The sequence below is a fragment of the Podarcis gaigeae genome (genome assembly GCF_964106915.1).
Source record: "Podarcis gaigeae genome assembly, chromosome: 9".
In the NCBI taxonomy this organism is placed as follows: Eukaryota; Metazoa; Chordata; class Lepidosauria; order Squamata; family Lacertidae; genus Podarcis; species Podarcis gaigeae.
In genome coordinates, this window is record NC_139685.1 from 64614711 (window position 1) to 64642257 (window position 27547).

Here is a 27547-nt window from a genome sequence, read left to right on the forward strand (position 1 = left end):
ACACACGCCGCCGCCGCCGCCGCGAGGTGGAGGGAGGGCGAGCGGGCCGCGATGGAACGTCCCCGGCGGAGCCGTTATTTCCTGGCTTGCGGTGAGATGGGGAAGGGAGAAGAAGCCGGAGCGGGACCTCAGCGCGCGCGCTCTCTCTTTCTGCCGCCTTCACCTGCCGAGGCGCTCACCTGGGCCCCCTTCGGCCCGTCGGAGTGGAGGGACGGCTGCTAGCGCATGCGCGGCACTTGGCCCGCCCCGGCGCCTTCATGAATGGGTAACAAAACAAAACAAAAAAGAAAGGGACGGAGGGTGTGGCTGGAAAAGGTTTTGAAAAAGAGGGGAAGTGTGTGAGTTGAGGGGAGGCTGCCCTCTAGTAATCCCGTGGTTTTTTGAGGGGGGAAAGTGAATCTTCATGAGGGGTGGGGTTGGGGTTGGGTGGAATCCCTCAGGAAAACAGCAAAAGGGCGCTCTTCAAAATGGGTTGAATTTCCAAATCTCGTTCATCATCATCATCACCATCACCCCTTTTAATTTGTATACCGTCTTTTTATCTTACAATACCCAAGGCGGTTTACAAGCTGAAGAAGCAAAAGAATGTACGCCTTGTACCAATCTAATGCAATACAAAAATGTGACAATAAAACATCACTTTAAAATACGCAGCCTACATCAAATAAAGTAACATCCAACATTCATTAGAATAGTATAGAATAACATTAAATATCAGCGTATAAAAAGTAACAGAAATCCACTTAACAAGTACAATAGTTTCTAAACTACAATCGATAAAACAACGGCAAGCATAAAATAATACAAATTGAGAAGCAGAGACTGGAGGGTGGGGCAAGGCAGATTCAGTGGCTCTGAAATGCCTGTAGGCCTGATGATGATGATGATGATGATTATACCCTGCCCATCTCGCTGGGTTGCCCCAGCCACTCTAGGCAGCTTTCCAACACATAAAAAAACAATAAAACCAGTGCTTTTTTTCTGGTGGTGACGCATACCCCTAAACATTTTGTGAGTGTTTTGTTTCTCCTCATTGAGGGGCAGTATGAGTAGGAAAATGAGAGTACCCGTAAACATTTTTTAAAGGACTAAAAGCACTGAATAAAACATTCAGATGTTTTGGTTTTGGGATGCTACATGCACCCTGAATTCAGAACTTGGGGTCACTGGTGGAGGAAGAGGAGTGCACCGCCCCTGGCAGCGCGATCCTGGCAGGGTGCCATTGCAGCTGCCCCCTCCCCGCCCGCACTGGGTGCCATGCCCCTGCAGATGGCGTACCACACCCCCAGGACGCGCACCACACCCCTGTGGGCAGCCAGCCAGCCCCACCCCTGCCTGCTCTCCACCCCCCCGCCCTTGGTGCTGGAAAATAAAAATAGAAACAAGACCATTTATAAACTGCCGATGCATTAAAACTATAGTGGCAGTGTGCAATAAGATCAATTGCATGTAAAATGTTTCCTAAAAACACATACACAGTGTGCATAGATGCTCACCTCAGAGGGAGAGACAATTATATACGTATGTATTTTCTCATAACTACGCCCCAAATAATTGTGCACTTAGGGTGATGCTGTCAAGGGTGTGCCTTTAGGAGGTGCTCTGTGGTGACTGGTTGCACAGGTCTTTTTCGGTTCTTACTTTGCATTTTTAGTAGCTACAACTGGGTCGGGTTGTTTATTTTGTCAAAATGTTTCTATTTCAGAGTACATAAGTTGGCTAACAAAACACAAACAATTTAAGTTGCATTTGTTACTCCAAATCTCTGTCATTCTCTCTCTGCTAAATGCATGAGGGGAACACAGTTGCAAAATGGAAATGGGTGTTTTGCACACTGGTGCCATAATAATAATAATAATAATAATAATAATAATAATAATAATAATAATAATTTATTATTTATACCCCGCCCATCTGGCTGGGCCTCCCCAGCCACTCTGGGCGGCTTCCATAGAAACCAAAAATACAGTAAAATATCACACGTTAAAAACTTTTACACAGCTTTGCTGTGGGATAAATGGGCAACCTAGTTATTTCCTTTAGCCATTGTTTTAAAGATCTGGGTAAATGTTCATTCCTGTGTGGGAGATGTGAAGTGGGAAGTGCATAGCTCCCTAAAGAATTTAAAAGAATAAAATAAAAGGATTGTACAGAGGGCAGAAAGCACCGACAAGATTCAGCAGGTGTTCATGATATCCATGCAGCCATAATCCACAGAGCAATGATAATAGCAATGAATTCTGTGCCTGTAGGAAGAACTATATTTTCCCAGATACAAAACTAATTAACACAGGGGTTACATTTTGAGGCACCGTACACATCAGTGAAATTGTGGTATATTTGAAGTACCGTTGGAAAAGCCTGCAAATACCCTTGAAACCTCTGTAAACCCTTAAAAAAAAACCCTTTAAAAAGCCAGCAGCACTTACCCAACGCCAAACTCTACCACAGTTGTTCCCTACAAACCTTCTCAAAGTCCACAGGCCTCAACAGTCAGCACAAGGGCTCCTAGGATTCCTCTTACAAAGGCTCCTGGGATAGATCGGTGCTGTTTTCACTCCTTTCCCCCATTTCTGGGATCTTCTAGAGCCGATTTTGCAATTATTAAATTCACTTCTGGTTCGGCATGATGTTTGTGTGTACAGTTGTGCATCAGTTGGACACTCATAAATAACTGGAACATTCCCTAGAATATTCTGAATGGAGAAATCCAACAGAGCTCAGGGACATTGACACACTCCCACCCACTCCCCAAGCACAGCTGGATCTTAAGTTGTTTGTAAGAGACAACTTCATTTTTGAGACAGAGGCTGCATATACACCGTACATTTAAAGCGCATGACTGCCCCCAAATAATTATGGGAGCTGTAGTTTACCACCTCACATAGCTACAGTTCCCAGCATGCTTAACAAACTGCAGTTGCCAGGATTATTTGGGGAAAGTCAGGTGCTTTAAATGTACAGTATGGTGTGAACATAGGCCAAGATAGAGAGGCAGACAGCTACCAGAAGGCTGAAAGGCATAAGATGATGGAATGCCTCTCTAGGGATCTGATGGGGCAGTGTTTCTTAGGTTAAACAAATATTACAGAAACACCATAAGCCCTCTCTATCAAAGGAAGCCAAACCCTGATAACCGGTGCCCTTGGAAATCCCCACGGCCCATGCAAATAGAGAGTGTGTAACAGAAAATTAATTTAGAAAACTTGGATGCCCTGCCCTCATTTTGTTTCCTTTAAATTGCCTTCGTAAAATTTTTATTGCTGGTTAGATTAGAATTGGGCTCACGATATACTTTTGCTACCTGTTGCTACTGGTTCCTCGTTTGTTACAAACCTACAGTGACTTTTCTGATCACTCATTTGTTTATTGCCACCACCAGCATTTGCATCAAAAATCAGACAAATTGAAAAGCATGTAAGCATATGTGATGACGAAGATGCAGGTTTCCTACGGAAGAAGAAAATCAATTTTCTAGGATCCGGGTTTGCTGAAGGAAGCACAATGACCTTTCATCACATCAGCTACAGAGTGCATTTGAAGACTGGCCACTACGGCTTTCGAAAAGTGGTTAAAAAAGATATCTTGACGGATGTCAGGTATGCTTAATTGCCATTGCTTACTTATTTTGGGGTGCAATTCCTGCTTGTTGCATGTACAGAGAGCAAGGTGTGGAGTGGCTTCACTCTTCATTGGTAGAGCAGCTGCTTAATAATAATAATAATAATAATAATAATAATAATAATAATAATTTATTATTTATACCCCGCCCATCTGGCTGAGTTTCCCCAGTCACTCTGGGCGGCTCCCAATCAAATGTTAAAAACAGTACAGTGTTACATATTAAAAACTTCCCTGAACAGGACTGCCTTAAGATGTCTTCTGAATGTCAGGTAGTTGTTTATCTCTTTGACATCTGATGGGAGGGCGTTCCACAGGGCGGGCGCCACTACCGAGAAGGCCCTCTGTCTGGTTCCTTGTAGCCTCACTTCTCGCAATGAGGGAACCGCCAGAAGACCCTCGGCGCTGGATCTCAGTGTCCGGGCTGAACGATGGGGGTGGAGACGCTCCTTCAGGTATACAGAAGGTTTCAGGTTCAATCCCTGGCATCTCTAGGTAGGGTTGGGAAAGATTCCCCACCTGAAACCCTAGTGAGCTACTACTAACAGTCGACATAGAAAATACAGTGGTACTTCGGGTTACAGACACTTCAGGTTACAGACGCTTCAGGTTACAGACTCCACTAACCCAGAAATAGTACCTCGGGTTAAGAACTTTGCTTCAGGATGAGAACAGAAATCGTGCTCTGGTGGTGTGGTCGCAGCAGGAGGCCCCATTAGCTAAAGTGGTGCTTCAGGTTAAGAACAGTTTCAGGTTAAGAACAGACCTCCAGAATGAATTAAGTTTTTAACCCAAGGCACCACTGTACTGAGCAAATGGATCCACAGTATCATGTGGTATGAGGCAGCATTCTATGTTCCTTACCAGTCCTTTCCTGCCCCTGGTATTGTTTTATGTACGTTCTACTCTGCAGCTGGAATACTCATTGTCAAGAGATGCCCTCCTGAACCCATGTCTCTGTGTTACAGAGGCCAAGCTTGTTTCACCTAGAGGCAGTGCTTTTTTTTCTTCTTCTAAAAAAATGTTTAGGGGTACTCTCATTTTCCTACTCATATTGAAATACTGCCCCTCAATTAGGCCAAACTTAGATTCACAAAATGTTTAGGGGTATGCGTACTCCCAGGAAAAAAAGCACTGCTTAGAGGGTTTCCCAAACTCGGGTCTGCAGCTGCGTTTGGACTACAACTCCCATCATCCCTAGCTAGGAACCTCTTAGGTCCCTCCATGAACAGAAGGATCCCATACGTTAAGAAGAGGGATATTCTGGATCTAATCCATTTAGAGAAACTAAACCCAAAAGTAAGATGAATTTTTATTGCATATAACCCATAATCTTGTAGAAAAGGAGTAAGGAACCTGTCACCTACCAGATGTTGCTTAATTACAACTCCCATCATCCCTAACCATTGGTCATGCTGGCTAAGGCTGATGAAAGTTGCAGGATATTTCCAGTTGTAGAACATGTTCTGCCTCTTGTACACTGATATTTAAAGGGGTGGGGGGAAAGATGCTTAGTTTTAAAATTATGAAGACAGTACTCGTTTTCAAACTATGAAGAAAGAACTAGTTTATTTTTGTGCAAAAGTGAACTATTTTACCAAAGATGTCATTCTGTTGGAATGGATTTACACATTAAACAACTGACTACTGACAAATTGCTTTTCATTTACAGTGGTGTCATGAAACCTGGTCTCAACGCAATCTTAGGACCTACAGGCTGCGGCAAATCTTCGTAAGTGTTAACATATGGGTAAAGATCTATTTTCTGATAATATTAAATGTAACATTGTTACAGGGTTTTTTTTACATTCATAACCAGTAAGTGAGGTTCTGTAATGAATGTGCATATTTGATCGGAACAAACCTCAAGACACATTTTCAAAATGGCATCAATCAAAACCAGAAAAGTGCAAGGTAAAAAGATTCAGCATGGTGTGCAGAAAATGGGTAAAAAGAAGTGTTTTTTCCTCCTCTTATAATACCTTAACTTGGGTTATCCAACATGGCTGGATATTGGAAAATGCAGGGCAGACAAAAGGAAGATCTGCTGCACACAGCACATAGTTCAACTCTGGAATTTTCAACCACAGGGTGCATTGATGGTAACCCAACTTGGATAGCTTTAAAAGGAGATTAAGCAAATTCATAAAAAGATAATACTAGATTAATAATGGAGATGACAGGACTTTGAATACCAGTTGCAGGGGGACATGAGTAGGGAGTGTGGTTGTGCTTGATCACATCTTGTCGGCTAGCATGAGAAGAGGATGTTGGGCAAGATGCAGAGGCACCAAATTGCCCCCAAGATTGAGGGGGCCTGATGTGTGACTTGCATGTGTGACGTCACATTGTCCGGAGGACGCTGAGTGCTCTGGAGGAGCTGGCCACTGAAGCTATGCTGCTCTCAGCTCCACAGTCAGCCTCCTCCACCCCCTCAACATTGAGGGGCCCCGGGACTCCCTTCCAACAAGTATTGAGGGGGCCGAAGACACCTTGGCTTCCTAGAGTTAGCGTACCTGGCTAGACAGGTTTTTGGGGTGGTCCAGCAGGGCTCTTCTTAGGTTCGTAACAGTATGATCTTCAGATGTTGGCACAAGTAACTTTTCTTGAGTCCTTTGATTTTCCTTTTAGGCTCCTGGACATTTTAGCTACAAGGAAAAATCCTAAAGGCCTGACAGGAGACATTTTGATCAATGGCTTCCCTTTGCCTTCAAATTTTAAATGCATTTCCGGATATGTAGTTCAGGTAAATAAAGTCTGTAGTGGATCTTTTATCACGGTACATGCTATTATTCTGTTTAGATAAAGGATTGTTATGATACTTCATGTGTTAATTGTCTGCCAGTGCTATCAGTGTCTCCTTTTCTGTGCATGATTACTGTTAATCATGTAAATCCACCCACCTTCTCTGGTGGGCACCATTGCGTGCCAGCATTCCCCACCCACCCCGCCTGCTGGATCCCACCCACGGATCCCACCCATCTGCTCAATCAGAGAATAGTGAGTGGGCATGGGTGCGAGCCACCAGGCGGTGGGCTCAGCCGCCTCTGGCATAAAGCGGAGGCTGCAAAGCTGGAGTTTTCTCTTGCACTGGCTGTTTCCCAACTGATTTCATTCTAGCTTGTACCTGGACATATGGAGAGGCCATAGCTATTAGCCACCTGTCATCAGTGCTCATGAAATAACCATCTTCTGAGCAGGCGACTTCAGACAGCTCTGGTAATGTCAACTGACCTTCAGTGCCCTTTAGCGATCAATCAATACATAAAATAAAAAATATCAGCCTCTTCTCTTGACACAGCACAGTAGCACTTTCTTTACTATGTTAATGCATACAGTGGTACCTTGTTTTACGAACAGCCCTGTTAACAAACTATTCAGTTTATGAACTCCGCAAAACCGGAAGTAGTGTTCTGGTTTGCAAACTTTACCTTGGTCTACAAATGGAAGCCGAATGGTGGAAGGGCACCAGTGGTGGGAGGCCTCATTAGGGAAAGCGCACCTCGGTTTAAGTACAGAGTTGGTTTAAGAACGGACTTCAGGAACGGATTATGTTCGTAAACCGAGGTACTAACAATTATGCAGCAGTGATAAAACCTAGTATAATGTTCAATTGAAAATCTTTTTTTTAATCAATAAGGATGACATAGTGATGGGAACATTGACGGTCAGAGAAAATTTAGAGTTCTCAGCGGCTCTTCGGCTACCATTGTCTATGAGCAAAAAGGAAAAGCAAGAGAGAGTTGAAACAGTTATCAAGGAACTGGATTTGTCTAAAGTTGCAGACTCCAAGGTATCTGTGTAGTGGCATTTAATACTGCCAAACATTAATGGTTAATGTCAGAACTCGTGTTATAAATACTGGCAGATTATGCAGCCCCTCTGGCCATCTGCCACAGAGGCTTTAATTGAGATTCCTGCATTTCAGGGAGCTGGGCTAGATGACTCTCAGGACCCAACTCTACAATTCTGTGATTCTCCCTGCCTACCTCTGCAGGGAGTCTAAGTGCCCATTGTTTGCTACTTGATCATGAGACTATCTCAGCCCCTTTCTTATGGGATGCTGGTAGCATGGGAGCTACTGCAGCACATCTCCCTTCTATGCCACTGGAGTAAGCTGAGGAGCCCTGGGCTGGGGAGAGAAACCTCACCACTCTGGCATTGTCCCATTGTGGAGATGGGAAGCTGCAGCCCTGGTGACCAAATGCAGCCCTGCAGACCGCTCTGTCTGGTCTTTGGGGCTTTCCCAGGCCACGCCCCCTCTTTGGACCACACTCTCACCAGTCCTGCACCATACCCTCCTCAAGTGCTAGAATGTGTCTTTGAACTATACTCATGCCTCAGGCTTGCCTGCCTTGATGGATGGAAGATAGAGAGGATGAGTGTGTATAGAAAACCTTAGGCTTTTGCTGGAAGGTAGCATAGAGTACAAAGATAAAAGACCCAGAGCAGGTTACATTGAACGCAAACACATAATACTAAGGTTGGCTGGTCTATAACAGCAACTAGTTCCCCTACCCTCCCTCTGGCCAGAGTTTGAGCAGCAGTGGGGAGACAGAGAGAGAGAGAGAGAGAGAGAGAGAGAGAGAGAGAGAGAGAAGAAGGAAGGAAGGAAGGAAGGAAGGAAGGAAGGAAGGAAGGAAGGAAGGAAGGAAGGGTGGGTTATGGGTTGAGTTCCAGAAAGACCTGTGGCTTGGGAAATGGATGTGTTATAAGCAGGGGTGGACTTTGGTAAAATGGTGCCCTGAGTAAGGACGAAATTTGACACCCCCATTGAATATCTCTTATTTTCACGCCACCTCCCTCTTGCCTTCTGTTCTGTGCATACTCTCAAGCGCACTATGTCATAGTTGTGGCATATTTTGCGCCCCCTCAGCTCAGAGCCCCAAGAGAGGAGCTGCCCTAAAACCGCTGCTGGTTGTAAGAGAGGTACCTGAAAGATAGGGGTGATGACATCTTATGGGGGGGGGGGAGAGGTCCAGAGATTTTTCCTGTGTGCTAACTGAAACATTTTCATAGTTTTGAGGATCATCGTTTTGAAACTTCATTTCCTGTACCTAGATTGGCACCCATTTTATCCGTGGAGTTTCCGGGGGAGAGCGGAAAAGAACCAGCATTGGACTAGAGCTCATTACACACCCTACAGTATTGTTCTTAGATGAGCCGACAACTGGACTGGATGCCAGCACAGCCAATGCCGTCCTGCTTCTCTTAAAAAAGTAAATTGTGCTAGACTCTTGGAGACTGCACCTTATGGCTAATGATGTACTCTCTAGATTGAAGCAAGAGACAGACAGACGGGGGTGGGTGGGTGAAAACCTGTGCCATGGCTGGAATATTGACAGTCTGATGTTCCTTGGCTTGGTTTGTTTTTCAACAAGGCAATTATTTTTTGGTTTTTCGTCACAGCTTTTATATTCACTTTCTTATGCAATAGTTTCCCCCATGCCTCCAACTCTGTTGCGATCCCACAAGACAGCACTTATGTTATGGTTATGTTGTGAGTTGTGTGACATGCTAAGTGGATATGGGTAAATGAAGAGGGGTTGAGTTAGAAGACTATCAGTTTTGGTAAGAATTTTGCTTACAGTGCTGCTTAATGCAAGAGCCCAGTGTTGTTATCTAAAGTTATGTCCATTTGTGTTGTGAATGGTTTGGAACATTAAAACAACAGGTAATTACAGTAGTTGACGGTCTTTCCTGTGTTGCATTCAGGATGGCGGTACAAGGGAGAACAATAATTTTCTCAATCCATCAGCCCCGGTACTCTATTTACAAATTGTTTGACAGTCTGACGCTACTTGCTGCTGGAAGACTTCTTTATCATGGCCCGTGTGAAAATGCTCTTCCATACTTCAAAGGTCTTGGTGAGTTTTCATGTGGTATGTTAAATTTAGACCCAGAATTGAGCATGAGTCTTTTCAAATTCCTGGATCCAGCAAGAGTTAAAATCTAATGGAGGATCCCATGTTGAATTAGCCAAGCAGGGGCCATAATGACTACTTACCCAGTCCAGGGGTGGGCAGCGGTTGCAGTTCATTATGTCTGGCTAGTGGGACTGCAGTGGCCCCTAAGTATGGGTCATTAGCTTTGTTGGCATCCATCTGTCTTGGGAGACAATGGAAGAGTGCAGAATGTGGAGAACTGAATTTAAGACTGAAAACATGAGAAACTGAGAGAACCGAAAGTGACAGTTCGTAATTGTACCTGTAATGTTCATAAATGTACCTGTAAATGTGTTTTCATTAAAGCTGCCTCAGCTGCCGGCTATGTAAAAATAAACCATCTTTTATTCACAGGTTATTTGTGCGAACCATATAACAACCCTGCTGATTTTTTTCTGGACATCATTAATGAAGATTCAACTGCTGTTGGAATGAGTAAAATGACCATCATTACTATACGTATGTATTCTGAAAGTCTTCAGAGTTACCTTGATGAATCTGTGTGTATCAGCACCAAACCACTTCTTTCTGTGTTTTTTTAAAAGTACTTATCCATTTGGCCCCAAAATGTGATAGGAGGTTCTACTTTTTTGTCAAAATCCCACCCATCCCCACCCATAGAATTGGCAGAGTTACTAGACCAGATTTAAGAAGCTTCTGGTCTAATCAATCACAACCCTAAGACAATATTGGGCTGCATGCACACTGTTCATTTATATTACATTTTAAGCACATCACTTCCCCCAGCAAATTGTGGGTCATACAGTTTACCTCTCACAGAGCTATGATTCTCATCTCCCTTAACAAACTGAAGTTCCCAGGATTCTTTGGGGGAAGTCATGTATGTTAAATGTGCCTTAAAAGTATGGTATGTATGCAGCCTTAGAGAGTATTCCTAACTGTCCAGATCCTCTGGCTGGAGTGCTTTCAGTTTGGGGCAGAGTTGCTTCTCCACCTGTGTAGAGCAGCTCTGCTAGCAACAGGGGGACTGGGGAAAGAATTATTCCCATAGAAAGATCTGTGGGCATAGAACTACCATCAGTATTTTTGCTAGCCGTAGACTGTGAAACGCAGCATTTCAGTGTTCACCCAGAAGTAGCTTTGGATCTGTTGCAAGATGGTCAGTCTGTACACAACCTAAGGTAGTTCAGAGTACACTAACTGTGATTTAATTTGCACCTGTTGCTCATTTGCAAAGGAGTAACCTCAGTTTTCATTATCACCCAAAACAGCCATTGATGAAGACACTGACATGGAAGACACTGACAGCATTGCATTAGGATTAGCCCTACGCTTTACCAGAAGTGCTTACTACAAACAAATGATGGCAGACCTCGATGCACTATCTTCGGACGATAAAAAGAAGACGACAGCTTATAAAGGAATTCCGTACACCACACCCTTTCTTCATCAGCTCAAATGGGTGTCCAAACGCACATTCAAAAATCTGATTGGAAATCCACAAAATTCCACTGCCCAGGTATCCCAAATTAACCTTTTTTTTTGGCGGGGGAGATCAATGTTACTAGGAAGCTATGCGGGCTATTTAAAAATGAATTTAATTTAAATAACAAAGAGCTATAGGAATCGTTACGTTTGATATACTGTGGGTGGGTGTTGGGAGCAGGACAGACATAACTTACATGGTGTCAGTGAAGTGAACTATTCAAAGAAACAAAATAGCTCAGGCCTAGTGAGCACAGCAATACTTCCCAGCAGATCTTGCCCCAAGTAGGCAGTCTCCGAAGTCTCCTTCTCCCTTGGCTCCTTCCCAAGCACTCTGAGACTCCTTTGTCTTGAATGTCTTTGCTCCGCCCTCTTCATACCTCTAATGGGTTCTGGGAGACCAGTGGGGAAGGGAGCTGGTCAGAGCGGAGGGGGAGACTCCCTAGCTTCTTCAGCAGCCTGCCTCATCTCTGTCTCTTGGCCTCCATCCTCTGCTTCTGCCTCTGGTTCTGGACTGCTCTCTGCCACAGCCCCTTCTTGCTCACTAAACCCTGTTACCACTTCGGCTTCTGACTCCGACTCCTCCTCCCAGTCAGCTCCTTTTTCTCCCTCTGACCACTCATTGTTGTCCCACCACCAATGCCCAGGCTCCCAGTCTTCGTCCCTTGGGGGTTCCCCACCTGGTGGCTCCCGCCGCTCCTCTGCGTCCAACCACTCCATCATACCTGAACTGTATGTGTCCTCTTCTTCCCCTGGGAAGCACATTTCAAGCACATGCCTGTACTAGAAACATCCACAAGTTGAATGTGACAGAAACGATGAGGGACAAGCATGGGCAGAGCTAACATTGTCGTCCCTACTGTCCTCCTCATTGAAAACAGCAAACAACAATGTATTGCTGTTCCAGCAGGTATTCTATCCGAAGGGCTCTTTGAGTTTCCCTCTCACACAATGTGTCCATTCCTTTCGCTATGACCTCCACTTCTGCTGCAAATTTGTCAAGAATTCTGCAGCGGTTTTCAAAGATATGTAGTGATTGCTAATCATCTGTTCAGCGGCCGTGAAGTTAAAAGCTTTGTGTGTGTATGTTGATATTATGGGGATCCCTATTAATTGCTTTGTAAAAGCTTGACCTTGTGACAAGAATTAGGATTTTAAGAACCTATAATCTTCCAGGGTTAATGGGCCTGACTTTTTTCTCACAATCATTTCTATCTCCCTAACCTCATTAGGGATGGATTTTGAATGCATTCTTAAAAAGACTCCACATTTCATTAAGCCTTTTTTTTTCTTTTTTGGTAATCTTCTTAAATTGGTCTTGATATGATCTTTGTTTCCCACTTCAACTGGCTTAGCAGTAGAATTATCCCTGACATTTGGTCCTTTCAACAAGTCCTTAGCACTACGGTACCATGTATCAAGTGCACTTTTAGTGTTAAGGCTCAGGCAATCCCTCCTGCTTAAACACGACTGAACAGGCTGTTACCGTCATCTTGGCTGAGATTTTCATCACTTTTGCTTGTTCTTAAGAAAGCAAAGCATAGTTTTTAATCAGTTTGATCATTGTCCTCTCCCTCCTTCTCTCTGTATATTTCATATAGAGAGAGATACAAATAAATATATGTGTGCATGTGTGTGTGTGTAAATTGGCTGGGCAATTTTATTGCTCTGTATAAATGTGTTTAAAGGGACATGGGTGGCGCTGTGGTCCAAACCACTGAGCTTCTTGGGTTTGCCGATCAGAAGGTTGGCAGTTCGAATCCCCGTGACGGGTTGAGTTCCTGTTGCTTGGTCCCAGCTCCTGCCAACCTAGCAGTTTGAAAGCATGCCAAAAAAGTGCAAGTAGATAAATAGGTACCGCTCTGGTGGGAAGGTCAGTGGCGTTTCCGCGCGCTGCTCTGGTTTCGGTGTTCCGTTGTGCCAGAAGTGGCTTAGTCATGCTGGCCACATGACCTGGAAAAACTGCCTGCGGACAAACGCCAGCTCCCTCAGCCTGTAAAGCGAAATGAGTGTGCCGCAACCCCAGAGGCGTTTGCGACTGGACTTAACTGTCAGGGGTCCTTTACCTTTATAAATGTGTGTAACAATACCTGGTTTGTTCCAAAATCTGGCAGAGTTTAAACACATCTCTGTTGGATTTTACCTTGTAAACATTTAGTGGAATGTTTTCTTTTCAAATTCAATCTGAGTCGTTCAAGTTGTTATTATTTCTAATAGCATTTTAAAGCAAACATTATTTTACAAGGGGGGGGGGGGTTTGCATAGAATTCAAGAAATAAAAGAAAGAATAAAATTCAGTTAAAGAACCAGTATTAATATTTAATGCAGTGGATGTGCTTTCTCTTGTTTTCAATCCCAAATCCGTAGACATGCTGTGGGCCATGTGAATGAAATGTGGGCCACTGGTGGTCTACAGACCACAGTCTGGGAACCCTGTTCTATGTTACAGTGAAGGTCCAAAGCCCATTTTTATAAGTTACCTACAGTGATATGGTTACTTCTTCTTTTGTGGTTTCTCCTATGCCAAAGTATGATTTGTATCCACCATTTACCGGTACTTAGAAATAAACTGAAACAAATGGGAATTATTAACTTGGGTCTGATTTCTGTGGATCTGCTCAGCTGGATACAACCCTATGTTCTAGGACTAGTATTGTCAGGCATGACCAGTGTGGTATATCAACACACATCCTTCCCTAACAAAGTGCAGTGCTCATCATCACAGCAGGAGAGCAACTTAATAGATAACAGTTATTATACTTTCACAAAGTCCACTATTTTTCAAAAGTTTCCTTCTGCTCCTCACTCCTCCCTGCCCAAGACAGCATGTTTTCAATATGAAATATTCTTTCCCCGCACTAGATATGTATTGCCACTTTTCTGGGACTAATAGTAGGATCCGTATTCGCTGGAGTTAAAAATGATGCCACTGGCATTCAAAATAGGTGAGTAAACGCTTCAAAAAAAGAGAATGCAATGTAGCATCATCTTCAGCTAGTATTTATGTGCAGAAAAGTTTAGGTAACAAATTACTTTAGGACCTATTTTATGCAGCAGTCTCCAATATATTTGCTTAAAGTTTTATTTAACCATGGAACAGGGGAAGGTGATTTCCCCAAGCTCTACCCAAGGCTTTTTTCCCTTTTAGAAAAAGTCTGGTGTTGTCTGATTCTATCTGAGAAGGGCTTCCTAGAGTTCACAAATCTTTAGCAAAGCTGAGTCACCCAATTCAATGAATTTGTTTCTCCCATCTAAGGATGAGGGAGAAATTTGTTTTTTTATGCATTTTCTTGTGAAACTACCTAATCTGCACCTAAACCAGAAAGCCAACTGAAGGACGGTTGCCTTTCAAAATTTGCACTTCTCCAAATTTTGCAGTGCAGTTCTAAAGCTGCAGTTCAGTTTTGCTCCGACTAAACAGTGTGCACAAAAATATATTAGAAGAAATAACGTACGAAACTAAATTATATCGGGAAATTGCTTGCAGAGATGCATATTTTAGAAGAAATCCACACAAAAATACGTAAGGCTTTTTGCACAATTTTTTTTTTAAAAAATTGTAGATTGATGCAGAAATTAATCTGTGCCTTGGTATCTCTAATTCTGTCTTTTTTGGGTTCCCTTGTAGAGTTGGTGCTTTGTTCTTCTTGACGACCAATCAGTGTTTGAATAGTATTACGACTGTTGAACTTTTTATCACAGAAAAAAGGATATTTATGTAGGTAAAACTGTGTATTGGAAAACCAAGCTTACTCTTCTGCAAGTAGCCTTATTTGCTTACCTGTTCTTTGGTTGAGTAACTCATCAGTCAGTTCCACCTATGGAGCCCATGCTCACGGCCGTTTTGCCACACATATCAGCCCCTGGTTATGATAAAAGCCTTCTCTTCATTTGGTAAGGAGATACAGATGGCCAAGTAGTCCTGGCTGAGAGCGCTCAGTCTGAATTAAAGTTTGGCTGTCTGTATGGGCTCCGGGTTTAGGGAGAAAGAATTCTCTAAAATAAGGGTGAGAAGCTTTTTCCAATCCAAGGACCACATTCTCTTCTGGGCAACCATGCAAGTGTCACATGTCCATGGTGAGTAGGGCCTGGGCAAAAGTGGGAGGAGCAAGAATTTGACCATTGTAAACATAGACTAGTTTCTACACACCTTTCTCTGTCCTCCAACCAGACAAGCAAGAGGCATCATCACAATTCAAAGACACATTTCAGCCAGGAAGAACCAGATATTGCCTGAGAAGAGGGTGTGTGACCTGGAGAAAGTATTAAGGGCCAGAAAAAGGAGCCTTGAGGGCCACCACATCCAGCCCTGCTCTATAGCATCAGTTTTGGCACCTAAGGAATATGTGAATGCTGAGCCCATATTCCATTTCAGTGAATACTAGCTCAGCAGTTGCATGCTGGATGCATTGTGGACCTGGGTAGAGCAAGCACACTTTCATTAAAGCTTCAGGGGCCCTAGATAAGTGGCAGAATATGTGCTTTGCATGTTGCAGAGTAGTGACCTCATATAATCATAGAGCTGTAGAGTTGGAAGGGATGCCGAGGATCATCTAGTCCAATCCCCCGCAATGATAGAATCTTGCCCTTGGTGGGCTAGAACCACCAACCTCCTGGTTAACAGCCAGACACACTGATCCATTGTGCCACAGGGAAGACCAAGGACAGGACATGTTGCCTGAATAATCCTGGCACCATCTGGACACCATGCTCTTTCTGTTCTTGACAGTAAAGCTGAATGTGATTATATTGGGTAAATCTTTCATAAAGCACTTTTGACACCCTCACAAGTCTATAAAGCAGGACATAACTGTTTTAAATAAGCTTCTGGGAAATGTCTGGTACTAGTTTGAAAACTGGATTGAAAACTGCTGCCATTTATGAATCCATTTGTTGGTTGTGCAAGTCCTGAATGTGTGTATTTTGTGTTGCAGACATGAATATATAAGTGGCTACTATAGAGTTTCTGCATATTTCTTCTCAAAGATATTAGCTGATATGGTGCCCATGAGGACTTTACCTGGCATCATCCTCACTTCCTTAAATTATTTCTTGATAGGCAAGTATACTACAAAAGTCATGTTTCTTTTTTCCTTAATTTAGATATTAGATGGTGGCAGGCAGATTGCTTGTTGCATATCACTGTTGTTGGAAGCACAATATGCTTATTTCGCCACTTAAAACCATGTGTGTATTCAGACACACCCTCCCGTACCAGCAACTGGGGAAGTGGACTTGATACTAGAAATGTTTATGCCATAAAAAAAATTTAGTTAGTCTTTAAGGTGCCACAAATGCATTGGTTGTTTTCCGTAGGAAACTAACATGTATATTCCTCTGGAAATAAATAGTAAAGTTATTGTTTTCCTTTTGTCGACCAAATCTCACTTTTGATGTAAAATATATAGTAGGTTAATTCTAAATTAGCAATAATATAAAACACATACCCAATGCTTGAGGTGAGGTAGGAGAGACCTGCTAACCCCATATCTTGGCAGCCCCCTCAAGCACTGTGTATGGGCTTGTGGATTTCATGAAGACCCACTCACCCCAGAATTAGGGTGGTTAAAGCAGAAAGGGATAGCAAAAAGCTCCAAAAAGTTCTCCTGAGCTAGGGGACTGAGCATTGAAAGGTTAAACACAGCTCTTATGCATTTATGAAAGTGATGCACACTGGACTCCAAATACAAATGTCACATATACATAGATGTGATTTGAGTAGACAGTGATTGATCAGGGTATCAGTCTTGGGGTTGTGGTGGAGAGCTGGATGAAAATGTTGACCCAAAGTGCAGCTGCTGCAAAAAAGGCAAATTCTTGGCTTTTCAGGTAACAAGATCATAGAACATTGTATTCTGTGTTCTGTTTACAATACATGCAAGGACCAAAAGCATCACAGTCAACAATGCTCTTTATTGACAAATAAAACCAGCTCTGATATTAAGGCTGACATGCTAGTGCAAAGCTGCATATGTGTACAGTTTTGCTCATGGGGAAGCCTGCATTGCAAAATTTTGATGCCGAGTATGTACATCTACAGTGGTACCTTGGTTCTCAAATTTAATCTGTTTGACTCCCGAAACACTTTGAAAACCAAGGCGTGGCTTCTGATTGGTTGCAGGAACTTCCTGCACTCAATCAGAAACTGCGGAATCCACATTGGACATTCGGCTTCCAAAAAACGTTTGCAAATCGGAACACTCATTTCCGGATTTGCAGTGTTTGGGAGCCAATTTGTTCAGGAGCCAAGCCATTCAACTACCAAGGTACCACTGTGTTAACATTTTTAATTTGTTTCAGGTTTCAAGCCAACTGTGGTAGCCTTCTTTACCATGATGATTACTGTTATATTAGTCGCCTACGCAGCCAGTTCCATGTCTCTGGCAATAGCAACAGGGCAAAACGTCACGTCGGTTGCAAACCTCATCATAAATATTTGCTTTGTTTTTATGATTGTGAGTTTTGGTTGATTCTTCTCTTTCCCCTCCTCCTTTGCTGGGTTGGGGTGGGAATGTTTAGACAGATATTATGCAAAAAGGCCACATTGCCACATTTCAGCCACCACCCAAAGTTCTATCACATGAACAGGATGATTCATAGGGGAGCAAATTTGCCTTCAGGGACGCGGGTGGTGCTGTGGTCTAAACCACTGAGCCTCTTGGGCTTGCCGATCAGAAGGTCGGCAGTTTTAATCCCTGCGTTGGGGTGAGCTCCCATTGTTCAGTCCCAGCTCCTGCTCACCTAGCAGTTCGAAAGCACGTCCAAGTGCAAGTAGATAAATAGGTACCACTCCGGCAGGAAGGTAAACGGCGTTTCCGTGCACTGCTCTGGTTCGCCAGAAGCGACCTAGTCATGCTGGCCACATGACCCAAAAAAACTGTCTGCTCCTGTCAGCTCCTTTGGCCAGTAAAATGAGATGAGCACCGCAACCCCAGTCGTTCGCGACTGGACTTAACTGTCAGGGGTCATTTACCTTTACCTTTTTAAGTTTGCCTTCAATGGCTGTAAGACTTCTAGATAGTGCCCGTTTGGGGTGAAGTCAAACTGAAAAGTTAGAGCACTTGCTATGGCTGTTGAGACAGGTATGACAGACATGGTTTTTTTGCAGCTGTGGCAGATGAAGGCACCCAGCTGTGCTGCTGCAGATGCACCACAGGGTTTCTTATCTCTGCTATCCTCCCAGTGGTCATTCCTGTTCTGGCCACTGCTATGGATGTGCAACCTGTCTGTCTGTCTCCAGGCTCTGTGGTCGTCTGCAAGGGATTCCCACACAGTGGGGTTGATGTTGCCAGCCTTCATGCCATGTTTACAGACATAATGGGAGTTGCAAAGATGGTGCCCTATCTAAGACTCTTTATCCCATAGAAAACGAATAGCCATTCATTCCTGCAGGAAAAATGTCTGCCATTAAACTAACTTATGATGCACCCCTGAAATGGGGGCGGTGAATAAAAAACACACAGTTTTCTGAACTTCAAAAAGTACATGCTTACTGATGATGGGTGCTCCAGAGGAATAACGTCTCGGTAAACATGAAATCCACAAAACCACTTTGTATATTTCACGGCGATGAGAATGAATTCTGGAAATGGCTGAAATCCTTTAAGAGCTCTGAGTGATTTTTTTTTTCTGTCAGTTTGACTTTCCCCTGTCTTTTAAAACTACTATTACCATTTGTAGGTTTTCTCTGGCTTGCTGGTGAACATCACAACCATTTCACCTTGGTTGCTGTGGCTGAAGTATTTCAGTATCCCGCGCTATGGCCTGAATGTAGGTATTAGCCTTTCCCTTTTTTTTTTCTTTAGAAATGCTTCTGGAAATTTAGAACTTGCCACCAGATATCATAACCCTGGCTGCAAATTTGTGCAACTGACCAGAGAACGTTATCTTTCCCCTCAACATTGACTCTTGGTTTTTTAAATTTTAAATACTTCTTAAACACCCAAACTTCTAAGCAGTTTATGTAAAATACGGTATGATAAGGTCTCTTAAGGCTGCACCATATGTGCAGCTGTTTAATAAAAACGTGTTTGCTCGTTTAGCAAACACATTTTAATTAAACGCCACATGTTACTTTTGCTAATTTTAAATGCAGGCATTAAAATGCCATTGTGTGGGACCAATCTGGATTAGGACTCTAGTGTGGCAGGTGGGTTTTTTTAAAAACAACAACAACAATGGCATTGATGTATCTTCAGTGATTTCTGCTCTTGTAGAAATATTAAGAGTCCCTTCTCATTTCATCAAGCAACGGCCTGGATGATGGCCCTGTTATACCTGGTTTGGGAACGGACAAAGGCTGTTTCTGATGGTGGAAGTGCAGGCCCGCCCCCTTTCTCATTTACTACAAAGAAGACCCCACATATTAAGCATTTGCCATACGCTGGTTACTGAATGTGTGAACTGGGCACCAGCACACTTTCCACGTCCTTTTCTTTTAAATGAGAGGGTGAATTATGTGAATTGGACACCACTACATGATGAGCGATGGGAACAAAAAACACCCCACCCCTTTTGGACCTGTGACTTGAGATCACAAGACAAAACGAAAGTGTGGAAAAGTGATCTCACAGTGACATCTAGTGATATAGGCTGTGAACTGCACAGTGCTGCCTGTTAACTCTCTTATGTATTGACGTACATTAATTAGAATCAAATATCCCTCTCCCCCGCCCACATTGTTAGTTTGATGTGAATGATTTTTGGACTAGGGGGAGATTGAGATTTTGTTCATTTTTGTTCATTTGTTAATTAGTGGGTCTGAGTATTGCTTTATTCTTTGAGCATGGCTTTTTTATAAAAAGGATTTTATACGAATAATTAATATATTATTTGATTCCCCCCACAGTAATATATACTGTATATCTTCCTTTTTTTGCTGTAAGTCACTTGGAGAACTTCAATAAATCTAATAAATGAAATGAAATGCATATAAAACTTTAGGTGAAATAGGTATTTCTGCTACAAAGGGTGTGTGTGAATTGCAGGATTTCTTATGCAACATTTTCCAGTTATGTTCTTAAAAGCACCAATAGATCCTTGGTATATTAACTTGTGGCAAAAAATAGTGCTTGAAAGCATGTGAGGCTGTTCAGACAGGTTGCCTCTTAATGCGCACAGCGATTGACAGCCAAACTGAGAAATCTCAGCTACTTTTGGGATCTCCACCAATCCTGGAGAAGTAAATATAATGTGTAATGTTTTCATATCCTTAACAAGACTGAAATTCTTCTTGTCGTTTTGCCTCTTCCCAAAGATGTGAAAATATGGAAACCTTCTCAGGTAACAGCAGCGTAAACAAGCAAGTAATTCAGTTTTGTTTGTCTTTAAAGGCTTTGCAAGTAAATGAATTTACCGGGCTTAAGTTTTGCTCAGAACTTGAACAAGGGGTCAACGTAACCTGCATCGCTCCTAGTCCATTTACCATGTAAGTACTTGGCATGTTGCAAACAGTTGCGCTATACGGTAAGCTTAAAAAACAGTTATTCAGAGCTGGTTTCTTGGACATTAGAATTAACCGGGGGCTGCGGTGGAGTGGAGAGGAAGGCTTCACTCTTCAGTCTTAGTAGGGTGTGTGGTGTGTGTGTGTGTGTGTGTGTGTGTGTGTGTGTGTGTGGAGTGTCTGTGTCATCCTCAATCAACTAATAGCAGTGTCTTCTTTGTATTCCATCTTTTGTTGTCATTCTTCTGACTTATATTAAGAAACAGCATTGAGAGCAAAACAAGAAAACTAGGTAAAATTAGGGATAATGCATTTCTAACAAAACGTTTGCCTTTAACCTGTATTTTCTAGATGCACTGGAGAAGAATATCTGAAGATGCAAGGCATTGACATGACTTTCTTGGGCATGGTGAAGAATTACGTGGCTCTTATATGCATGACAATCATTTTCCTCTCTATTGCGTATCTGAAATTGAGATTTATTAAGAAGTATACTTAATCGAGCAGGGCACACATGCCTACTGAACACTACAGTGTATTTTTATGGTAAACATGTAATATATGTAAAGTATACAGCTGATTTATAAAACTTTTCTTTCTTTTCTTTCTTTCAAGAGAGAGAGTGGAAGGAAAGTGGCCATTGTGCCAATTGGAACTTTCCTCCCGTTAGCAATTAGCAAATAGCCGGGGATTCCGAATGGGTCCGTGGGTGTGGCAAAGTGCCCCCCATTGTCCTAACCTGGCCTGTGACCTCCCCTACCAGTGCCATCTACATATAAAACTATATGTATTTATCATCTACAATGTCACATTTAGATTGACCTTGTCCTTCCAAACAGTGGTTAAGGTGGTCAATGTCTTACCCATACAAAATCAAACCAGAGGTGTGAGCTCACATGGGGGGATATAAATTTGGCCTTATGCCCTTTTGCTTTAGTTCAAGATCCATGGATTGAGTTGAACTGGGTCAAGAGACCAGCTATTCCTACAACCTACAACAGGCCCATGGAACTAAATTGAAACCCAGCTTGTATCCCCCCACCTAATAACACAAACAAACTACTGCAAACCATATAAAGTCTTTATTAAGGGGGGGAGGTGGTCACTATTAAACCAATACATCTTTGATCATTGTGTATAACTAATAACTTTCCAACACACCTTTGCTATTAAGACATTAACCTAAAAACAGGGGGTAACTCACACTTCCATTGTGTGAAACAAAAGGGATACAAAAACAGGTAGCTTCGCTGTCATACACTAAATGTATGTACGTTGTCAGTATGCATGGATAACCCATGAAATCTTATTGCACTTCAAAATGAAGTTTGTTATTAAGTAACAACATGTTACAACAATATATATAAACATATATATTAATATATATATAAACAAATAGGATTATGAATGCAAACATTTTGGTTTTTATAGCAACGCTGCAAATGTAAGATATAATGATTGTGATGGCTGTAAATACAAACAGGAAGACACAACTTTTGAAACAAGCACGCCAAGGCGTGTTGCAATGGCAGCTTCCCACTCTGCGGCTTGGCATCTGCGACAGCATGGCACGAAAGATCTGGGATGCCATTAGCACTACTGTGAGAAATCCCTGTGGACTGAAGCACCCTCTTGAAGCCCCCAGCAACAAAGCCAACTGAATGTGTCCCTACGAGTCATACTGTCACACAGGTTGTTGTTTTGGAAATGCACCACATAAAATCTTTCAGAAATCTAAAAGACTCTGACTTGCTCCCTTTTGTGCTCTAGCTACATCACTAAATGACCTTTCATGGTTTTTTTTTTTTTTAATTTCATGTCTAATTTAAGCCACAACCCAACCACAATCACTACCTAAGAATAGAATGTTGTAAATTTCCTACCAAAAAATTCAGTGAACTCTCCCTCTTGTGGTCCCTTTAATTTTCAATTAATGCAAGGCGCATTGCTAATACTGTTCAATTGAAAGGCATGAGCTGACAGTCTGGCACGTCACAAAAGCTGCTTCCACAGTGGAATTTTACTGTGGGATAGGCATGATGTTCTGAGTGCAACATCCTCTCCCCGCAAGTATTCCTCCTTCAGCTTTGGGGCAATTTCCTCAGGTGTAAGTGACCTGCCATGTAGCTGTTCATTCCCCCCATTATGACCTGCATAGATTCATCCAGCCGTTTCCTTCTCTATGGTTAATACTCCTCTCTAGGAATCAACTCTTTATCATTTTAGCCCTTCCCTCCCCAAATTTCATTAATCAGTTTCTTACCCCATCCCAAAACTCTAGAAACAAGATGGGGGGGAACACTTATTATCTGGGGTGCAACCCAGGGATGTGGGAGGGTGTAGTTAACCCCTTCACCCTCATGCTGCAGCTTTAATTGAAATTGCTTCACCCTCTCAACGTTTGGGGCTGGGGACACTGCCTACCAGGCTAAAGGAATGTCATTTGAATTTCAGAGGTCTGGAAACAGAGCTGTTATTCTGCTTATAGCTTGAAGCAGAGCTATTAAACAGGGTGCTACTAAACAGTACTTTTTCCTGGGGGTACTCAAAGGTACGCAGTACTGACACCTTTTTTCCCCTAGAATAAAAGCACTGGTTAAAAATGTGGCACTTACTGTAACAACTTCATGGCGATGAACTTCTAGAAGAAAAGCACTGCTATTAAATCACCCATGTTTAGAGGCACACTGTGTGAAGATAGCAGCATTTTAAGAACCAGAGGGGACTTTGCCTTCACTTGCCATTTGAGAACTACTGCTTGCTGGAGTAGCAGAAAATTCCTGTGCCATTCCATGTAGAAAAACAGAAGAAGAAAAAGAGCATACCATCCCGGCCACATTATTCTGGACACTGTGTGATTTCATTTCTCTCTGGTGAATGAAATGCAGTGGTTACTTTTTTGGCAAGTAGTTAGGATAAATTACTATTTTATTTCTCTTGAAATACCTATTTCTCTTGAAAGCAGGCAACAGCTATTTATCCTTTGATTTGGACAGTTTCTTTAAAATACTAGTAAGAGTACAGGATTTCCAGAATCCTGCTATGTTTAAGAACATACAGGTAAGATTTGCAATAAAAATTGGTGTGTTTTATACTTTATATAGCAAATTGAAACTTGATAGTTTAGGGGTCGTTGTCCCTCACTCTAGAGGCTAATTACATTTTTGAAGGGAACAGATTCCGGAGGGGAAGCCTCAATGCATCTGTATGAAAACATGTAAAACAACTATTAACAGTGCAATCCTATGCATATTTACTAATGTGTTCAATTGTGCTGACTTTCAGGTAAGTGTGTATAGGATTGCAGCCTTAGTTATTGAGCTGACAGTTCACTATATGAGCTTACTCATTTTCTATGGAATGCAGAGAAATTTGTGACATTTCTGTAGATTCTTAAGTAGCTGGAACAGAGTCCAAGGCTGGATCAGTTCTGTTTGGTAGTGTAAGTGTTCTTGCACTAGCAGATGTGAAGGTTTTGCTATTTCACATCAGAGAAGTCCAATACAGCAGCTGTGCTGGTGGAAACTTGGTGCGCAACCTACTGTACAATCTATCGTGCGACAAAGTTACCTGCAACCTACTTTTACATTACTCTGTGAAACAGCCTTTTGCCAACAAAAGTATATCGCTAGGTGATTTTAATTGAGTGCTAACATTAGAGACAACCCCAAATTAACTTTCCTTTTTAAATCACTTCTTAGTCTCCCAATTTTATATTTAAAAAAGCATCAATGGCTCGGCTGTTTCTCTGCATACCGAATCTGCCTCTGCATATCTTAGAGCTTCCTGTGACTTAGCCAAATCACTAATTGTGCGCAATACTCATAATTTTGTAGGCAAAGGAAAAAGTCTACTAGACGTGGACATTGTTCCCACTGTTCCCACCTCCTCCGGCATCAATGCCTTCTGTGGACTGTGAGGAAGAAGGGCGGGAACATCTAGCCCGGGACTGGCCGTTGAGCCCCATTGGAGTTCCCAGTCTGTGGCTCACTTGGGATGCCGTATCATCCGATTCCCATCGCTCCAGCTCTTCTCGTACAAGTCTCTCCATCTGATCCCTGTGGACTTCATTATCACGGCCCAGCCTGTCGTCCTAGGCACAAATATCATAGTGTCTGATCATACAAAGAATGCCCAAAGACGATACACTGCATTTTATGAATTCTTAAATTAGGAAGAAACACTTATGTGGTTTAAATGGTTAAAAATTACTAACACAGCTAACAGAAACAATACTTTGTCTTAAGAAAACAGGAATAGAATGAAACAGCAAATTTGCAAGAACTGTTTGCATTTTTCCAGCACATGTGAGTTACCTCTGTGACCCCATCAAGCAGCCTCCCCAGCACCTCTTTCCTTTTCAGTTTTGCTCTCTCCATGGCTTCCAGCTTCACGATGACAGCGTCAATCTTAGAAACAATGCTGCCTATGGAATGCTCCATGCGATCCACTCGCCGCACCAACCTAGAGCCAAACATTTTTTTTTATAAGGTATGTTTTTTATTTAAACAATGCGTATTTTATTTTGACTAGAGATTTAATGATCAAGCAATTCATGTTATACTTGTTAGGAAAAAGCCCCTCTGCCCTAGTGGTCTATTATCATGTACTTTTGCACATATCAGTCTCTTGCATCTCCAACGAAAAAGTAGTATAAGAACAGGGAAAAAACCCTGAGGAGCCATGGCCAACAAAGGTGGTCAGTACTGAAGCAGCATCTGAATCAGAGAAGCCTCACTTTGAATTTTGCCTCTGACATGGACCTATGAAGTGGCCTTAGGAATGCCACTCCCATTCAACCTCCCATTTTCAGTAATGATAATAATAGTAGCCAACCTTGCAGGGCTGTTATATGGATTTCAACAGTTTAATGCATGTGAAGTACCTTGATAAATAAATCCGCAACGAAGCATAAATACATGGTTATTTGATTATGGGGTGTGTGGAATACTGCACACAACACGGACCATAGCAATGGGAGCCACAGCTTCTTTGCATGACAGCTGTCTTCTGCAGCACACAAGAGATGCCACTTTAAATTGAGAAAAACAGCCGAGCGCTCATGCTCTCTGGCAATCCTATAGTTCTACCGCTGAATATACAATAGCCTTGATTAAAAGGGAGGAAAGGCACCATGCAATGTTCTTTGAACATTCATAATCAAGTAGAATTCCCCTATATCTGGACATCTCAGAAGACAATCGAGCAGTCTACACGTACTGCTGTGGAAGGACACTAACAGCAGCAACCCAAGAACCTTTCAGCACCTCGCTCAGAATGCCTAGGCAACAGAATCAGCAACAATCATCTCCTATGCTTGCTGGCTGCTCATATAGCTACAATCCTTTGCAAAGCTTTGCAATGCACAACAGAAAGACATCAAGATTAGAGACCGGTCAGGATATTCAGTGTTTTAGCTTTTTCTAGCAGGATGACAGCATAAATGCACGGCTGTCCAGAAACAATTATCCTGAAACAATACTCCCACATTCCTTTACTTGGCTTCGTCACAGGACGGCTCATTCTTACTACCCATCTGTATTTAGTGTTATTCCCCCTTCTGTTTTCCACTGGAGCAGAAGCATTTTCCCTCAGATATTTTTCAGCTGGATTCCTTCACATTATGTTCCCAGACTGAAGTTTCCAGAGGCAATACAGAACATTCATAAATCAGAGATGGGAAGAAGGTAGACAGTGATCCACCAATGGAACTCTGAGCAATTTCTGGCAACTGCCTTCTCCCCTCACCTTCTCCCAAGACAAATAAAGCACTCCATTGCAAGCAGAAGCCTCAAGCCCCACTGGTTTGAATGCAGGCTGTTTTTTACATATATAAATGCTGAAAACAAACAAACAAAAGCAAAACCCATGAAGATCCTGGTTATAGCAGGAGCTCTTGCCTTTGATGCTAATGCCCCCCCCCCCAAGTAACAGATTCAAGTCTCTCTCTTACACACCCACAAGGGATACAAGCAATGTTTTGTTGCGGGGCTTTGCTTGTAAGTGATGGAGAAGGACCATAGTTCAATGTTAAAGCATCTGTTTTGCATTCAAAGGTCCCAGGATTCAGTTCCCAGCATCTCCATGTAGGGCTGGGAATATCCCCTGCCTGAAATCCTGGAGGCTGCTGCCAGTCAGTGTAGACAAGACTGAACCCGATGGGTGACCAGTGGCCTGGCTCAGGTTGAGGTCATTTCCTAGGATGCATTTCAAAAGGACTATCCAGAACTGTGTTGAACAATGACATTGTTTTAAAAAAACCCAAATTCCTAATACTAACACTTGAAATTCTTCATACGAAACCCCGCTCGAGCTGCTGCCTCTCCTCCGGGAGCTGTGTCCGCTGTCGTCGTCATCGTCCTCTTCAGAGTCATCCAGGCTCCGTGGGAAGCTACGGCCGCTCAGCGGACGATTCAGAGAGCTTCTGTCTAACTCTAAGTCCTCCTTGGTGAAAATAACAAAGGCTATAAGGTTTGTAGGGCAGGCACAGTATCAGAAATACACAAAGCTCTCTTTCCTTCCGAGGTTGTTACAACCAGGGACCCATGCTTGCCACAAACTGAAATCCAAAATTCTGCCTAAGTGATTATTTGAGACAGCTTCCTGCAGCATTACTCCACATGTACTTTGTGTCTTGCCATTTTTACCTTCTTTATTCTGAAACTAACGATGGCATTTGTGGTTCAGCAAGGCCAAACATAAGGCATCGTTCTACTCTGCCTTGCACTGGTCCAAGACCTGCACAAGCAGAATGGAGCAAGCAAAAATAAGATAAAACTACTTCGCTGAAAGCAAAAGCAGTAGCTTGGATTATATAATATTATATAATCCAGACTTCTAATAGCGAATACAGATAAAAACAGTATTTGTTCATTTCAAGAAGTTGTCCCATGGTATTTAAACCATAACTCACCCTCTCTTTTTCCAAATCATCTCTCATTTGCTGATGCTCTAGCTCAGTCAATTCCTGATCTCCATCTTGGTCATACTTTGTAAAGATGGCTTCAATCTCGGCATCAGTGTGTCCCCTTCTGAAAATAAAACACACACACGCGCACAAACTTCAACAAAAGGTTGCCAAAGGGTAGGAGAA

The 27547-nt window shown here is 42.7% G+C and overlaps 2 protein-coding genes across 7 annotated transcripts in view; one reads left to right on the plus strand and one right to left on the minus strand.

Annotated features, from left to right (window-relative positions):
• LOC310852696 (broad substrate specificity ATP-binding cassette transporter ABCG2-like) lies at positions 1 to 22194 on the plus strand. 4 transcript variants are annotated; one of them, XM_083756533.1, is made up of 17 exons: positions 1 to 91; positions 3383 to 3599; positions 5294 to 5353; positions 6253 to 6367; positions 7262 to 7414; positions 8683 to 8840; positions 9337 to 9488; positions 9921 to 10025; positions 10799 to 11046; positions 13875 to 13957; positions 14641 to 14730; positions 15947 to 16071; positions 17313 to 17467; positions 18693 to 18782; positions 20345 to 20439; positions 20806 to 21000; positions 21886 to 22194. In XM_083756533.1, the coding sequence occupies exons 1-16, from the start codon at positions 52 to 54 to the stop codon at positions 20951 to 20953; spliced, it is 2034 nt and encodes a 677-aa protein (XP_083612659.1). In that variant the 5' UTR covers positions 1 to 51; the 3' UTR covers positions 20954 to 21000; positions 21886 to 22194. The 4 variants fall into 4 exon arrangements, with proteins under 4 accessions (XP_083612659.1, XP_083612660.1, XP_083612661.1 ...); XM_083756534.1 differs by having other exon boundaries at positions 20806 to 20989; XM_083756535.1 differs by having other exon boundaries at positions 87 to 265.
• Positions 21522 to 27547, minus strand: part of PKD2 (polycystin 2, transient receptor potential cation channel) — a 20163-nt gene continuing 14137 nt past the window's right edge. For 2 of the 3 annotated variants that reach the window (XM_083756410.1, XM_083756412.1), the window contains 4 exons: positions 27368 to 27485; positions 26735 to 26898; positions 24771 to 24918; positions 21522 to 24547 (listed from right to left, as the gene is read on the minus strand). In XM_083756410.1, the coding sequence (XP_083612536.1) occupies positions 24308 to 24547; positions 24771 to 24918; positions 26735 to 26898; positions 27368 to 27485 (670 nt within the window). In that variant the 3' untranslated portion in view covers positions 21522 to 24307. The remainder of the gene's footprint in view (positions 24548 to 24770; positions 24919 to 26734; positions 26899 to 27367; positions 27486 to 27547) is intronic. The other variant, XM_083756411.1, reaches the window with a different exon arrangement.